Source organism: Micromys minutus, assembly GCF_963924665.1.
Source record: "Micromys minutus genome assembly, chromosome: 33".
Lineage (NCBI taxonomy): Eukaryota > Metazoa > Chordata > Mammalia > Rodentia > Muridae > Micromys > Micromys minutus.
This window is the reverse complement of record NC_137968.1, coordinates 12,889,912-12,907,444: the sequence shown is the minus strand read 5'-3', so window position 1 is coordinate 12,907,444 and position 17,533 is coordinate 12,889,912. Positions and strand designations below refer to the sequence as shown.

The following is a 17,533-nucleotide window of genomic DNA, read 5'->3' as shown; positions in this document are numbered from 1 at the left end:
GTAGTAAGAAGAGGTGAGGGACCCTTATCCTTAAAGAAAAATAGTCCTTAGCAACGTTCACTAGGATTGTTAGTATACATGTAATTCATACTCATTTTATTTATTAAAAATGCTTTCATGTGTATGTATGTTTTCACATATGTTTTCTAACTATGCAAAGATTATTTTTCCTAGTAGTAATAAAGAACTCTGGCACAATATTGCCCCCATTCAATGTACATAATCCCACTCCATAACTTTCTAAATACACAAAACACTTTCTACTTTTCTATGCGTATGTAAATATTTGTGCTTCCCATTGTGCACAGCTTTGTTTTTGTTTTTGTTTTTTTTTTTACATATTTGCTCATCATTCATACATGACTTTAAAAGTCCTAAATGCAGACTAAGCTGTTATGTTCCACAGAACATTAACCCACTCATTTGGCTACACAGTCATTCGTACAGCTGTTACCATTCTCTTCATAATCAATGAAGAACTATTAACCCATCACCAAGTATTTGAAGACAAATCACATGCACCTGGACAAGATAACGTTGTATAAGGAACCGTCTTGACCTTCCGTGTGACCAGGGAGTGCTGACACATGACCATAGTGTGCAGGAAAAGACAATGGACAGAAAAGGTGGTCCAGTGTCCCCATCTCATGGTCATGAGAGATGAGGCTAAGTTCAGCTCAGCCAAGAAGAAAACTGCAGTTCTCTAAGTGTTCCTAGAGGCTGTGATACATTTCAAATTGTAAGTGAAGCTTCATAAGTACAGGCATGGAAAATATTTCAAAAAGAAGGAATTGTATGAGCAGAGAGCACATAGAATTATAACAAATTTAGAGCCACCATTATGGCCCAGTAGGTTCATGTGCTTACTGTCAATCTTAATCCTTGAGCTCAGTCCCCCTGACGCACAAGAGAGAAAGAGTAAAACAAATTCAGCAAGCTGTCCTCTGACCTCCGCATGTCTTTGTGTAAACACACTAAATAATAAACAAACAAATAAGTAAATAAATGTAATTTTAAAAGAAATTTTTGTAGTACTTTGAATATAATTTATTTATCCATAGTGATATTTGACAGTCTCCTAAAGGGAATAGAGGTCAGGTGGCACTACAACTGGGGCATTGTCTGTTAGGTTTTAGAGAACTATCACTGACTTAACATTTCTGTACTATGATTAGATATTTACACTTAGAAGGTGACTGTTGGAAAGAGAAGTCAGTCATTTTCCCAATTCTAAATAAAAAAAAAAAGATGAGTAGCAATTTAGGCCAAGAAATATAATGGCAAGTCAAGAAAATAAAGACAAACTGAATATATCTTCTTGACATTTTGGATATGAAGATCCACTGAGGAACGTTAGGCTCCATGCTTAGAAATATACATGATGTCTGGCAGTAATAGCTCATGTTATTAATTCCAGTACTTGGGAGGCAGAGGCATTCAGATCTCTGTGAGTAAGGCCTACTTGATCCACAGAGTGAGTTCCAGGGCAGCCAGGACTGTAACTCAAATAAACCCTGTCTGAAACAAAATAAAACAAAAATCTGAAAAAACAGGGAAAAGCTGTTGTGGCTCCAAGGTCAAACACAAGAAGGAATATACCTAAAGGTAATATTAATGTAGTAACATAAGAACCAGGCAGAAGCCTTTCGACTTGAGTATCATGTGACTTTTGTAATATATTACGTATGTGACATAGAGGAGTAGAGGACAATAGTTGTAATCCTTACATGATTTGCAATTCAGCACAGAATATCAGCAAGATGAGAGAGGAAAAGGAGTTTCCCATTTTCCCATCAATAAGAAGTGAAAGATAAAGTCATGAAAATAAACATGTTCAACACAGATGATTATAAAAGAGTAAAAAAAAAAATTACAAGGTAAGCAATCCTGCATCAGGAATTCAGGAATTCAGGAGAACACCCAGGCTACAGAATGAAGTAGACAGTTTCATGGCAGAATTGAAGCCTATGTGAAATCACTAGAACTTGGACGTCACATTCTAGAAACTAGCTCACCAGATTTAAGGTGATGTCAACATGGTAAAGGAAATTCATAATTATGAAAAGCAAAGAAAAGGGGCGCTCCTCAGTAGAACTCTAAACTTAGACAACCTTGACATTGAGTTGACAAGAACTGGCCTCTGAGTTGAAGATATTTGAAGACAGAGAAAAATTAAGGAAATGGCTGCAGAAAGCAAAGAGAAGATAAAGATTTTGGGATCTCCCAGCCTTCAGAGTTTTGTCTCGTGATTTACACCCAGCCACACTTTGCTTTTGCTATGACAGGTAAATACAACTTCCAGTTATAATAGCGCAACACAATAGAGAATCTGTTGGCTTTACATTCCATCTTCAATATAGAAAGAATAGAAAGAGCAGCAACAGCATCTGATGTAATTACCCATTTTTAGCCATCAAAGAACTCGAATTTAGGGAAAAAAATAAGCATAGAGTCACAGTAAGGTTCTTTAAAATGATTGTGACTCATTTTTACTCAATTATTTTTAAAGCCTCTTCAACAAATATGAAAAATGATATAAGGTAAAATATGCCAATACTTATTTTTCCAAGAGAATTTACTGAGCATAGTTTAAAAGGTATTATTGCGTACCTGCAGATACAGAGAACAGACAACCTTGTAATACATTGAAAGAGACCATTGTAAGAGGGTGAACACGATAGACCTAGTCTACCTTGTATTGTAAGAGGAAAGAGGAAATTCGCTTTGGCAGAAAAGAATTGCCAGAAATAGAAAAAAGAAAGAATACATGAAAGTGCACTGTTATTGGATGGCTCAGTATAGGCTGTATTTGGAGTTTCTTCTCAGAAACCTTGGATGCTGGCGTGAAGCTGGTGATAGTGAAAAAATCAGAGGCCTAAATTTAAAAAGGAAGCTTATTCAAAGCTTGGATTAAAAATGGTATGCAGGCCGGTAAAGGAAGCTGCTGAACAACTGGTCCTTGGAGGTAGTGGGGCTTTGCAGTGTCTGGTTTTGGTCTACTACTACCTAAACAAATGGGGTTAATCTACTTCCTAAGTGCATCTAGGCTAAGTTTTATGGAAACATATTTCCTATAATAATTTGTTTTCTTGAATAGCAACAACAAAAGGCTATGGATTTTACTTAAACACTAGGTAAAATCAGAGATCTCTAAGTGAAAACACTGAGAGGATAGAAAATGCCCTATGGAGATACACCTAGTTTTGGAAAAGACGACTTAAGGGAACTATGAGGTAAATGAAGGTTCTGGAGCAGCGAGGTGATGGAGGTCAGGCTGAGGGTGTGTCCTTTCACGAGAGAACATTCTATTCCCAGATTCAGCAGGCACTTGAGTTTGATATATTTTGGCTAATCACTTAGGAGCATATACCCAAATGGTAGAAAAAGATGCATGGAGTAAGAAATCAGCATGTCTACATCATGGCTGAAAGTATAGATGCTTTTAATATTTCGGGGTTGAAGGTGCAATCTATACCCAAGAGGGATGGAATGAAGACACACCAGAATCAAATTTTATACGTTATTGAATTCTATTGACTTTTTCAGTATAGAATAGAGTTTATTAAAATAAAGTTGTTCAATTTAAAATAAAATCACAGTTTTGATTGACAGGTATAATATATTCAGATGCATTGTTACCTTACCTATGGATCTTCATTTTTCTGATCCCTTAAAGCATATATTGATATGTCATTTTTTTTAAACTGAAGAGGAATTTTAATACAACACACAAAAAGTCTGGTGAAAAGGCTCGGCAGGTAAACACTAAAATAACTGGAGTCTGATCTCTGAGACCCACTTAATAGAAAAGGACAAATTCCCACAAGTTGTTCTCTGACCTCCGCATATGTACCAGGCAGATGCACCCTGACACATATACACATGAATCAATAAATAGATAGATGGATAGATAGATAGATGATAGAGAGAGAGAGAGAGAGAGAGAGAGAGAGAGGGAAAGAGAGAGATAAATAGATAAAAGAATAGAGTTTATTCAGGGCATGAGGACAGGAACTAAGAGGGTAGTGAGGACAGAGAGAGAAGAGGAATAAAGAAGCAGAGGCTGGTCATTAGAACATGGAGAAAGAGGGGGAAGAGAATGAGGAGAGAAGAAGAGAACAAGAGAAGAGAACAAGAGGGGAGTGCAGGAGTAAGAGTGACTCCATTGACTCTTGCCTACCTAGAAGGGAAATTCCTTTTCCTCCAACATCGACCTTTGCTGTCAAAAGAATGTTTCCCTTTTGACCGAATTATAAACATTATCTGGGAAAACACCAGTTCTCAGAGTCAGACACGAATGTGGATTGTGTAGATGGAATGGTAAGGGTATGAGAACCGTCACACCACATTATATACTTCCTGTTCGCCTTCCCTACCACCGAGGACACCTGTTACTTTTTGAATATAATCATATTCCTTAAAAAAAAAAAAAAAAAAAAAGACCTCTGAATCTAACCAGAAGCTATCTGTTCCTGTCCACTGAAACATTTCAGGAAGTTGTGTCTGGAGCAAGAATAGAATCTGTTGTAATTGTTTATTTTTATCAATCAAGGGACTAAAGTTTAGGGGAAAACGAAGTCACGGTAAGGTTCTTGAAAAGCAGATTCAGTTCTTAGATAATCACTTATTTTTTGCTCAATTATTTTTAAAGCCTCTTCTACGGATATGAAAAAAATGCATAAGGGAAGCTGTGCAATTATGCTGAACACTAGAGTAGTATTCATTAATTACCATATGTCTTTTATGTTAAACTGGGTTGGATGGCATTTATTATTAAAGATTTCATTTTATTTTGCTTCCAATTCTTTTAGTAGCATTCAGGTTTCTTTCCTAGTAACCATGGAGAAACCACTATTTAATTGCTTCCCTGATGGTTTTCAGTTTACTTGACACAAATGATTTTTTTTTTTTACGCTTTTCTTAAAGGCTGTGTTGGAAGCCAGTAAAACAAAGTATCAGTGTTTGTGTGTATATATCTGCTTATATGTGTTTGTATGTATTTATGTGTGTCAGGTATTTTAATGGATTCTTTAAAAGCAAGCAGCATCCCAGCATCCCGTGCTGGGAAAATGAAGTATACGTAGTCTCACATACCCTCAAAGAAATGTTTTCACTAATATTGACAGTTAATAGGTTCTATTAATTTCTTAAGTTATTTTGTTTGCTTGTTTAAATTAAAGCACCTTGTGGAGGCAATTTAACAGGATCTTCAGGCTTTATCCTTTCGCCAAACTTCCCTCATCCGTACCCACACAGCAGGGACTGTGACTGGACCATCAGCGTAAATACGGATTATGTTATCTCCCTGGCCTTTATAAGGTGAGTTTCTAAACCTCTCCATGTATGAAATCATTTATGCTTAATTTGCCCTGGCATTTGTACTAGGCAAGTTTTTAATTCTTTTAAAAAATGAGTGCCAGCACTAATAATAAGTTCCAATAAATGATTTAAACCTCTTGCTCCAAGATCAGCGGTTCTGCAGGGGGAGGGGTTCGGGGAGAGGGCGTGAGAATCCTCTCCAGATATCCCGGGTGGGAGTGATTCAGAAGTCTATTGAAAAACAAACTTTTATCCCAATTATTTTTAATTTCTCTCCGTATTTAATACCAGTGGTTTAAAAAAATCAGCTGATAATTTTATGCTGTAAGATTAAGCAGTCAGTTATTCAATGTTTTTGATCTCATATTTTCTGCAACAAAACTCTTCTTGCAGAGGGGTTAGTGCTGATTTGGAAAAATCTAATCACTTTTCTTTCTTTCTTTCTTCCTTTCTTTCTTTCTTTCTTTCTTTCTTCTTTCTTTCTTTCTTTCCTTCTTTCTTTTTCTTTCTTTCTTTTTTTGTGTTGGTTTGTTGGTTTGCTTTATTTGAAAAAAAAAAAAAAAAAAAGACTTGTTTTCCTTATGGGAAGTCAAGATTTTATCACATAGTAAGACATCTTTTGATTTAAGATTAGGGGATGCAGGAGCTGGGAGTTTAGGACAGAAACAGAGCAGCCAACTAGCATAGACAAACCTATGGATTCAGTCCCCAGTACCTCAAAGCAGGCAGGATAAGGTTAAAAATTTCAGGGGGGCGATGGGAAGGCACCTGATATATATGCACTGTTTAAATTCCGGAGACCGTACAAATTTGAAAGTTTTCTTTATGTTCACAAGCATTGCTGTAACCAGTAAGTTTTTTTTTCTAAGTTTTTTCTAAGTAACATAGCTGTTTTGGTATTTGTGTAAAACATTAAGCTCAAACATAAAATATTTTCTAATATATTGAAGCCACGTTAAAAAGACAGGTAATTTAAAAACAACAAAAATTAGGAACATGTAAAATTTCTATAATTCATATTTATTATTATAAATGCTATGTTTATAATTCATCTCAATTCTATAATTGATATTTGTTGCTGGCAAGACAGTGAGAATGAGATTGTTGTTTATTTCAGTATATAATGGCAAGGACTTCCTTGGTAAATAAGATTATTACTCCCGTTTTTTGCTGTTGAAGAAATTCCATTTTAAGACAATAGAAATTATCAAGATGTTTGAGACACTGCTTTGCTTCTTATAAATTAAGTTAGCAAATAAATTGGGAATAAAAGGCTAAACTGCAGGAAGTATAGGACCGAAATTTAATTTCCAATTCTGTCATTTATGGTGTGACATGAAGGAGAACTTTGACTTTTCAGAGTTTCAGTACGTTCACTGGCAAAACAAAAACTACAGGGTTGGTATGAGCAAATTTTATAATAGTGCTCTATAAGCCTGTCACCCTCTGGTGTTTGTATGTGAGGGATCATTGCAGATAAGAACTTAAATTTTCCCAAAGAATTTTTCCCTTTTATCTTCAGTACTTTACATATTTACATGGGGGCAAAGCTAGGAATTCAATGGAATATCTGGTGTCCACCTTTGAAATGTCAGTGTCCCAAACACCAGAACCCATGGCTGAATCCTTTGCAAAGTACTTGCTTCTCTAGAGCCACTGTCGGTGAGATGGACAAGGAGTCGGAAAAAAAATCAAATTTTCCCAATGAAAGAGGAAATTCCGAATGCTATAGTCCACGAAGATCAGTGAGATGCGGCCCACCCTGACATCTTCTATGAAATATCATTAGTTTCCAAAATTCAGGCCTGTGAGCCATTTGGCAGGATTTCAAACTAACGAGTTGAGATTAGCAAGCTTCTGAATAAAGTGATGTTTGGGAAGTTTTGTTTCCTTTTGTTTAATTTTCTCATGCCCCTTACATAGGAGAAGTCTAGTAAACAATTCACCATGCTATCTTTCTCCTTGATCATTTTTGCACATATAAACTGACTAGAACTGGAAACCATTAAGAGTAAAAGAGTTTATGTAGTAGAGGATGGCATTGTCTAGCATCGATGGGAGGAGAGCCTTTGGTCCTATGCAGGCTCATTTTCCCAGTGTAGGGGAATGCCAGGGTGATGAGGTAGAGGGGGGCTTGGGAGAGGAAGGAGGAAGAGGATAATATTTAAAATGTAAAAACAGAGAATATCCAATTTAAAAAATTTAAAAAAGAATAAGTCACAGAAACTTCACATTTTATATTGTTTGTTTGAAATATCTTAAGGAAATACAAATATTGTGAAGTTTTTCTTTTACTGTTTCTGAATGATTAACAATATGTAGTTGGTACTAACATTATATAAATGGGTTATCTACCTCATGAATATATGCAAACCATAATCATCCTGAGATAACACTCATGGCTTTTTAAAGTGAAAGAATGTTTATTATGCAAGATATTTTCATACCTATAATGTGAGTTTGAATCTCCTATCGTATAAGTCATTGTATCACTATCTAAGTTTGAAAGTCTATAAATATGATTTCCTTTGTATTATTCTAATAGAAAATATTTTTTTCATCAACAGATATCTAGTACAGAATAGAGTATCTGCTGAGTAATTTAAAAACGATATTTACATGTATTGTTTGATTTATTCTGATACCTGATATATTTTAAAGTGCTGTGTTTTCATGCCTAACAATGAAAAGATTACACCTTTATAATATAAAAGTCATGGTAAATTAAAAGCATATATGTATTTCAATTTACTAATATAAAGTATCTTACAAAATAATATGTAATTTAGAAAATAAATAAATAAAGCCCAAATATACATCTTATTCCCAACACCACTCCATTTCCCCAACACTCCCATTTATCTGTGGTTCTTTTTACATATGCTGTCAACAGGAGCATTGTAAATATCAAGATGACCTTCCCTTTCCTATAGATTTTTGACTAGTAACGTCCAGTACTTGCTTTCTTTTGGTTTTGATTAGATAAACTACTCCCCCTCTCTTTCTCTCTGTCTCTGTCTCAGCCTCTGTCTCTCTGTCTCTATCTGTCTGTCTGTCTCTGTGTCTACCTCCTTCCCTCTCTCTCTCTCTGTCTGTCTCTCTCTCTCTCTCTCTCTCTCTCTCTCTCTCTCTCTCTCTCTCTCTCTCTCTCTCTCTCTCTCATTTGTAGAACATTTTATTTAAGTATATGAGCAGCCAATGAGCCACCGCAATCCAAGTGAACTCTCCACATCTTAGAACCTTGGGAAGGGCAGTAAAGAAAAGACTCTTGTTGGTCTTTGGGAGATTCCTCTTGCCCCCAGACCTTGACAGATACAGATAAATGTTTACTCAGTTGGAGAGCAGAGGCCAAGGTGAAATTCCCTAAGCCAAGCTGGCTCCCCAACCAAAAAAATAATCATTGGCCCCTGATAGCACCTAAAGACCGCCCTCCCAGGTTTCACACAATATCAATTGAAGGAACAGTCGTGCACGGCACAGTGTAAGTTCTGTGCAGGTATGTGAGCTGCCAGAGATTACACCCTGAGTGCTCTTGGGATGAGCAACTGGCAAACACATCTCCCAGTGTTATAAGCAGACACATCCATTGGGTGCGTTTCATTCTAAGTCCGTCTATTTGCAATGCCTGCACGGTAATTGTCTCTGTCTGCTAACTTACTCATTCTTGATAAAACTCTGCCTTAATGATTGCACATCCTTTTAAAATGCCAAAGGCATTTGACACTTGTTCGCTTGACCGCCACCACTAGGGAAGGAGAGCAAGTCTTCTCTACGTCTTCCTTGCTACTGTCTCCTCCTTCTTTGGAGAGGATTCTTGTAATGTTAACAGGGATGGGGGAGGTCGGTGCCAACGACACAAATACATTTCTGTAATGGAAAGGTACAGTGTAACTTCCATCTCATTTGAGAAGGCTTTCTTCTTGGGTGGGCGCTGGGTCCCTGTTGGGGAGTCGGAAATCTTGGTGGGGTATCCACTGGAGACAGGGGCTCTTCTAGGTTTTTTTTTTTTTTTTGTTTGTTTGTTTGTTTGTTTGTTTTTTGGCTTCTCAATTCGTGTTTACAGTTTCTGATACGGAACCACGGCCTTCTGCATTAATAGGAGAGTGCTTAGAAGTTTTTGTTTTGACGTTTATATCAGACTTGTTTGCCAAGATCTATTGTTCTTTGGCTCTGTATCTGCTTTGGTAACACCCTTTTAGTAATACCCTACCCTCTTTGCTTTCAGTTTTAGCATAGAACCAAACTATGACTTCCTCTATATATACGATGGCCCAGACAGTAATAGTCCATTGATTGGAAGTTTTCAAGACAGCAAGTTACCAGAGAGAATCGAGAGCAGCTCAAACACCATGCACTTGGCTTTTCGGAGTGATGGATCTGTCAGTTACACCGGGTTTCACCTAGAGTATAAAGGTAAGTATGCCTTTCAGTCTCAGCATCCTCACTAAACTGGAATGACGTTTACGGGTTAAGCATTCTGCACTGGACGTTGTGAGATTCAGTATGTCCTCCGTAGAGCTTAATCTCACAAAAGAGCTCTCAATGTGGTTTCCCATCAGGGAGAAGGGAATTAGCATTTCTCTAATTACTGTCCCCAAGATATGTAAGTGGCAAAGAGATTATTAATTAGTATATTGTGGTAGCAGAATGAGGCCACAAAATATTGAAAGATAAAAGCTATTTCATTGGAGAGACTTAGATTTTATTAAAGTGTTGATTTCAGAGATTTCTTTTAGCAAAGGAGAACAGAGAACAGAATTCAATTTTTTTTAAAAAAATCTTAATATTGTAACTGTGTTGATATTAATAAGAAAGTTAGCAAAATATAGTGATAGCTATGCCTCTGAAAAAATTTTGATAGTTGTTTTATAATGTCAATGGATATTTTATAAATCTTGTCTTCTGAATCATAGACTACTTTCTAACTTACTGATTATATCTTGTTTTAAATGTAAATTAATACATAAGAGACAAGTTTTATTCATTGTTTAGTTGCCATGTGCTATTTCCTATAAATATCTGTATCTTCCTGTACTTTATTTTTGTAGATATGGTATTTGTGTGCATGTGTTTAGGTATGTGTTCAGCAGTACAACCATTTATGTGATTGGGCACTGAAATAAGAGGAGAACACACTGTTACTCTGTTGTTTTCTACCTTATTTTCATGTGATAGGTTCTATCCCTAAACCTGGAACTTCCAAGGTTGGATAAACTAATTTCTAGCCATCCCAATAATCAATCTTCATCACCTACACTTACTGTTGGGGTTATAAGTTGTCTTATGGCTTTTTTACCAATGTCTTAAGAATGTATACTAGGTCCCTATATTTTCATAAAAAGTGTTCTCACTCACTGAGTCAGTGACCAACATTAATTTTAAAAAATAAAACAATTATGCAGAAGAATAATTTTTAAAGCATCTACCCAGTAGATAGAGTTGATATAGTAACATACGTCTTTATAAGAATGATCCTTTATTTTTGTTGTTTTTAAAATTCAAGGATCACATGTACAATGTAAATTCTATTTCTATTTGGTATCAAACTTGCATCTGTAATTAGGGAAAAGAAGTGTTCATAGGTCTGCAAGTAAAAGCCTATTTATTGTCATTTGGGAAGGCATTCAAAGATGCAGAGGTTACTGATAAATCCTAAACATAAACATGCTTAAACTGTGACTTCAGTTGAAAACGTGAACCTTCTGCATGGCATCTGTTACACAGGTCTAGGTAATAAATGGCCTGTCTGTAGAGACATGAACCAGTTACTTGTGTAGGCAATGGGTATTTGGGGTAAGAGTTCTTTTCTGGAGTTTCCTGCAAGTATTAGTTAATCTGCCCATGAAGATGTTAGCAGTTTTTCAGAAGTTGTCTAAATATAGCTGTGGACTTGACAGTCAGTGGTGTTTCTAAAGAGTTGGTCTTGAATACCATATGACCATCTCTACTGAAGGGATGGTCTCCATATCCTCAGATAGGAATCCGCGAACTAGCTGGGAGTAAGTCATAATTGATACTTAGAATATCTTCCAGACATCCTTGGGTATATATTTTTTTGAGATTATAACATCTAATTTCTTCATTCTTACTCCTTTTTTCTATCAAACCATCTTATGGCCCATGACCCCCTGCTCTCTTTCCAATTCATGGCCTCATTTTCAGGGTGCCCTCCAAAACCTAGATTTGTCGGTTAACTTTTTCCTTTTTATTTGAATGCTTATACATATTTTGATACCTTTGAACCGTGGTTACTTGAATAAAAAGCATCTTATAATATCCAATATAAGCTCATATATTGGATAGTTAGTCAGAAGGATTAGAATGTGTGGCCTTGTTGGACTAGGTGTAGCCTTGTCTCAGACAGGGTTTTGCTCAGTGTGAGCTTTGAGACTTTAAACATCCATTCTAGGTCTAGTCTCTTTTCCTTTCTTGGCTTGATGATCAGGATGCAGCTCTCAGCTACTGCACAAAGTGCCACAATCCTGTCATGCTTCCTGCCATAATGATAGTGGACTCAACCGTGAGCAAGTGCCACTTAAATTTTTCCTTAGTAAGAGCCGACTTGGCCATGGTGTCTCTTCACAGCAATAGAGCAGTAAATAAGGCATCTACAATACTGTCTATACTTCATCTGATTTTCATACAACCATTTCATCCATGTTCATCTCTTATGCATTGCTGTTTTCTTTATTCTTCTAAGAGTTTAACAAAATTATATATATATATATATATATATATATATATATATATATACATATATGTGTGTGATTTATTTATTATACTCCTGAATATAACTGATTATAGTTAAATTTCTGTTTTATTTCTGATAGATGAGTTATTTTAGTTTTTACTACTGCAAGGGAATTATGTAGGGAAATAAGAAACACTCTTTTATGTGTCTTTGTGACTGTATATGTCAGAATCCCATTAAGACATTTGTATTTTTGGTAGGAGGACTATTGAGTCAAAGAGTAGAAAAGGCTTCAAATTAATTGCATATTGCCAGGTTTTTAAGAAAAAAAAAAAAAAAAAAAAAACATTGAGAGGCTTTTCCCATTCACACTAAACTTCAGAGGGTTAGAACTTGAGAAATTTAAGAGATTTGAATTATATGGTTTTTTTTGTAAATTATTGTTAAATCTCATGGTTATCAGATCATTGACATTTGATCAATTTTGTCCCAGAAGTATTTAGTTGCAGCTAACTTTTTGCACACTGACAGCTTCTTGTTAGATTCGTGAATTACAATAATCACAATTTTTAAAGTGAATTTCATTTATAGAAAATATTTTATTTCATGTACATTCATATTCGGTATATGTCATTTGTGTTACAATTAATATTTGAATTCCACTTTTGGTTAAAATGGAGCATTCTCTTTTTATCCCTTATTCAAGTTTCTGTTATTCAAATATCTAAAAGTTTGTGTTCTATTTAGTTTTAACTTCCCTTCATAATGTCTACCCTTTATTTCTTGCTTAAAAGTACCCTTCTCATTTCAACGTTTCATACACATGTCTTCTTGTCATTGTTCTAAAGTTTAGAGCTGTGCTTTCTACTTCTCAGCCAGTCATTAATTTATGTGAGTTTATTTTCTGTACAGCAGTCCTCTAAGTTTATGTTTACTATGTGATTAATCAAGTGCTTAATTTAGCACCGTTTCCGGACAGACAATGCCAATGTGGGCAACTATCATGCCCAGTGTATTTTTTTAAAGCTTTCTAGTCTCTTCTACTGGTCTCTCTGTCTCTAGACACAGTTTCAGAACAGTAAGATGGCTGTAATAAAATGTAGTATCTATATGTCAGATGGCTTTTTTTAACTGGTGTGTCAAAATATGAACAGACTTGCTTCAAAGAAGACAATGTTTATTTTGGATGATGGATTCAGAGATTTCCAGTCCTATTACCCTGGCTACTTAATGGTGGTTAGGCAGGACCATAGCATTTGGGGCAGACATTGAGGTGCTCACCTCATGGTATGTTGGAAGCAAAAAGATACAAGCAAACATGGTGATATGCAGCCACAATCCTCCAGGGCATACCCTTGCCCTGCTTTTCCTGATTTGCCTACCTCCTGAAATTTCAACAATAGCTTCCTCAAATGGGAACTAAGCCCAAGGCAATGGGCTTATAACCAGAACAGTTTAGTTTTATGTAGTTTTTTTTTTTTTTAATTTTGTCCTTGATACCTGTCACATTTTGAACCTTAAATTCATTTTTAGAATTAAGCTTCTTCTACTCATTACATTTGATTGCCACCATGTTGAACTAATAAATCATTTGGGAATAAATTGATGTGTGACATTTAATCTTCTCATCTATTAATACAACCAGTCTCTCAATTTACTCACGTTTTCATTAACATCTTTCAGTAATGGTTTATAATTTTCCCTATAAGTTCTTTCTCACTTTAATTAAATGTCATAAACTTAACAGGTAATAAGCAATGTCTTCATTATTAGATTTCTCTGGTAGTTCTTAAGAATGAAAGCATGCTGACAGCTAATAATTTCTTCAGATATTTTAATTTACTTAAACATTTTATTGATATAGTATTTTGTAGCATGTTGGTCCATCCATCTGTTTCCATTTCATTTCTGTTTCTTTGCTTGTTTAATTGTCTGTTTTGTATCTTCCGTAACATGTTAAATGTCAGCAGTTCTCGGAATCAATCTTGGATAATTTCAAATGAATCTAAGTCACACCTGTAGGTGTGATGGTTACTCTTGATTGGGATCAATGCTAATAAAGACATAGTTTTATAAACAAGCCTTGCTATATTTAGGCTTATTTTGAAGAAATATGCATAAAAATCATTTTCTCCTATGAATAACATTTTTGGAAAGACAAGTTTAAGTAAATTGCCAAAAGTAATATGACTGATCAAAATTGTGGGAGGAGAGGCTTTGGGTCCAGCAAAGGCTCATTTTCCCGGTGGAGAGGGTGGTTGGGAGAGGGAGCTCCTTCGTGGAGGCAGTGGGAGGGGGATTGGTTTTGGAGGAAGGGGATAACATCTGAAATGTGAATGCAGAGAACATCCAATTAAAAAAAAGAAGAAGAAAAATGTGATTCCATTTTATCTCAACAGTCCTATCTCTTATCCGTTGAGTTGTGTTACCCTGGCGTAATATTGAAAAGATATGTCTCTCCTTCCTGTTCCAGTAAATATTAAATATCTGGCTTATCTCTTTATTGCCCCCTGCGATCTCCCTCTGCTCCATGGGAGCTGCTTTTAGTATGGAGCCAAGCTGTTTCTCAGTCCACAAGCTACATTCTTCGAGAGACTCCCTTCCAACGTGGTTCACTGGCCCTGGTGCTTCTGTCCCAGCTTGTTTCTTTACCCCACCGCCTGGCACAAACATGACTCTAAGGCCCGATGGCTTTTCATGCAGGTTTATATATTATAATCTCAATTCACAAACCCTCTACACAATAAGACTACATCCAATAGACAAGATCCAAACTGCTCTTCTATAAGAGATAAAAGACCTATAAAATTCCTTAAAAATATTCAGTTCTACCTAATGCCAATTACGGCCATCAGGATTCAGGTCTACTCTCCCCAGCTCCATCATGATCTCCTCCAACATCTGTTCCTCTTCTGTTTTCTTACCTTTTCACAGCCTACCTCTTCACTGTGCAATCATATATCACCTTAGCATCAATCCACACCTTCCTATAGTCTACTAAAGACTTCTACATATATTAAATGAACGGAATCTTAAGAGCCAAAACACTGTCCATTTTATTCACACCCCATGTTTATTGCCTCAAGTTGTCTATATACAAAGGAATTACGCAATGATTTCTATGTTACTTGATCAATTTTGAGCATTGTAAAAGTATTTTTAGGTAGGTGTTTCTTCTCAGGTATGATAATAAGAAAAACATTATAGTAACATTCTTGGGATATAAGCAACTTTAGAAATGTACTGTGTGTACACACACACACACACACACACACACTAGGTGAACAGCCTTTGCATACATCTGCAGAAACAGCAAGTAGGAAGGATAGGAACGACGAGAGAACTGAACTAAATAAGGAAGAGGTGTCATTACTTTATACCTAGATCTAGGTTCTACTATGTGTTCTAATTTAGGAAACATTGTACAAAAGCCACAGGATGAATGATAACAGGAATAGCATTTCGTACAAATGCTCATGGCAACTGTGCTAATTGATTGTAGCATAGTGACTGTTAAAACTAAGCATCTCCTTGTCAGAGTCTTCTCCAATATTACTGTGAAACCATTATCCATATACCGTTGCAATTCTACATGAGATGAAGCCTATTTGCCTTATTGTAGATGAGTACAAATTCATGTTGACTTCTCATCTAGTGTACATTCTATAAGAGGAAAATTAAAATATCACAAAAGAAACTCAAAAAATTTATCACCTAATATATTTTACTTGGAAAAATGTAGGGAAAACTCGTTTCTTTTATCTGTTCATCACAATGAAGTAAACATAGGATTCATAAAAATAATAGTAAAGATTTTCTGGGTTCATATCAGGTATTTCCAGATGTAAATGCTATGGCACACATGGTAGTAAACAAGGGCTGTATTATTTTGAAAACTGTTCACCAAGGTTATTTAAAATGCATAAAAATCATAAGATAAATGATTTCATCCACATTGAACCTAGCAATAAAAGAATCTGCCACAGCAATAGTATAAATATGCCAATGTTCTTCCTGAAAAAAAAAAAACTAGTCAAAGTATTTGCATTATAGTCTGAATGCCTTGTTATTGAGAGTAAAAAATAAATTTCCACAAGGTTATGTATACTTTCTAGAAGGTGAATGTTAGCAACAGTGACAGAAAATAGATTAATATTTTGAAATATTAATTCAAACTTTTCATTACAGACTAATTTCAACTTGAGATAAAGGTTAGGTTACTGCTCCTTTTAAACTTTCATTGTGTTTCTCTGCCTTGTTCACTGTGAATAGACTGAATAAGAAAATTACTCTTACAAAATAAGAAAATTAACCTCTGCATACATGAAGGTCAATTTTTACTGAATTGGTTCTGTAATTACTCTACCGGATCTTTTCTAAAGTATTTTTAGAACACTTTATACTCAAACTACATACTTGTTCTAGTACCTCTCAGTGGCTGCTTTTAAGACTTTCTGGAAATACCAGCATCCTTTAATAATACTAATGACCCTTGTAAAAACAGCATTGTGTTTACAACTCATGTATAGACACACACACACACACACACACACACACACACACACACACACATGCATGCATGTACATGCAGAGGCCCATTTTGTATTATTTATCATATTTAGCAAAATAAAATTGTACATAGGTGTTCTTCTGTACTTTTCAAAGATAAATAATAAAAATATCTGTAACGCTCAGTATAGACAGTTTAGTACTAAGTACGTACTAAACCATGGTATCTAAAGTGAACCATGCTCAAACAGGTGGACACTTAGAACCTGTGAGGTGAAAGACACTTGAACAGTGGCCAACTTTGTTTTATTTAGGTAGATAGGTTGCCTTATTGCTCATTTTAAAACTGCAGTGTTGTTAGGCTTTTTTTTTTTTAATTTGGTTTTGTTTGTTTGTTTGTTTGCCAGTGCAATGTTCAGTATATAGAAAACTGAAGTGTTTCTTTTAGAAATTTCTAGCAAGTTGAATTTACAGGTCTTGGACTCATGGACACAGTATACCTTGTTTCCTGCAGCTATTCCAGTGTGAACCCTAAAGCTGATACAGAGAAGGAGCTTTTGTGAATGTGTGGAGGAGTTTGTGCCTGGACGTAGAAATAGTTTAAATCTCTGAACTTGGAAGCAGATTTAAATGTATCCAGGCTGCACATTGCAGCACATGACTTTCTTTTCACACGATTAGCTTTATGTTCTCTCTAAACACAGAGTTGCTGCTTTTCAGGAGATGAGCATCCTGTATAAGAATCAAAGGAAAAGGATGTATCTCAAAACAATTAACGTACTGACATTGTTTTACAGCAAAACTCCGGGAGTCCTGCTTTGATCCAGGGAACATAATGAATGGTACCAGACTTGGAATGGATTATAAATTGGGGTCAACGGTCACCTATTACTGTGATGCTGGCTATGTTCTCCAAGGTTATTCAACACTCACTTGTATCATGGGAGATGATGGAAGACCTGGATGGAATAGAGTCCTACCAAGTTGTCATGGTAAGAAATACAACTTTTAATA

At 35.7% G+C, this 17,533-nt stretch overlaps 1 protein-coding gene across 3 annotated transcripts in view; it reads left to right on the top strand.

Moving 5' to 3' along the window:
* CSMD3 (CUB and Sushi multiple domains 3) overlaps positions 1-17,533 on the top strand; it is a gene marked incomplete at both ends in the record, with an annotated part of 1,162,760 nt that overhangs the window by 896,556 nt on the left and 248,671 nt on the right. For all 3 annotated transcript variants that reach the window (XM_080909303.1, XM_080909302.1, XM_080909301.1), the window contains 3 exons: positions 5,181-5,319; positions 9,545-9,732; positions 17,317-17,511. In XM_080909303.1, the coding sequence (XP_080765429.1) occupies positions 5,181-5,319; positions 9,545-9,732; positions 17,317-17,511 (522 nt within the window). The remainder of the gene's footprint in view (positions 1-5,180; positions 5,320-9,544; positions 9,733-17,316; positions 17,512-17,533) is intronic.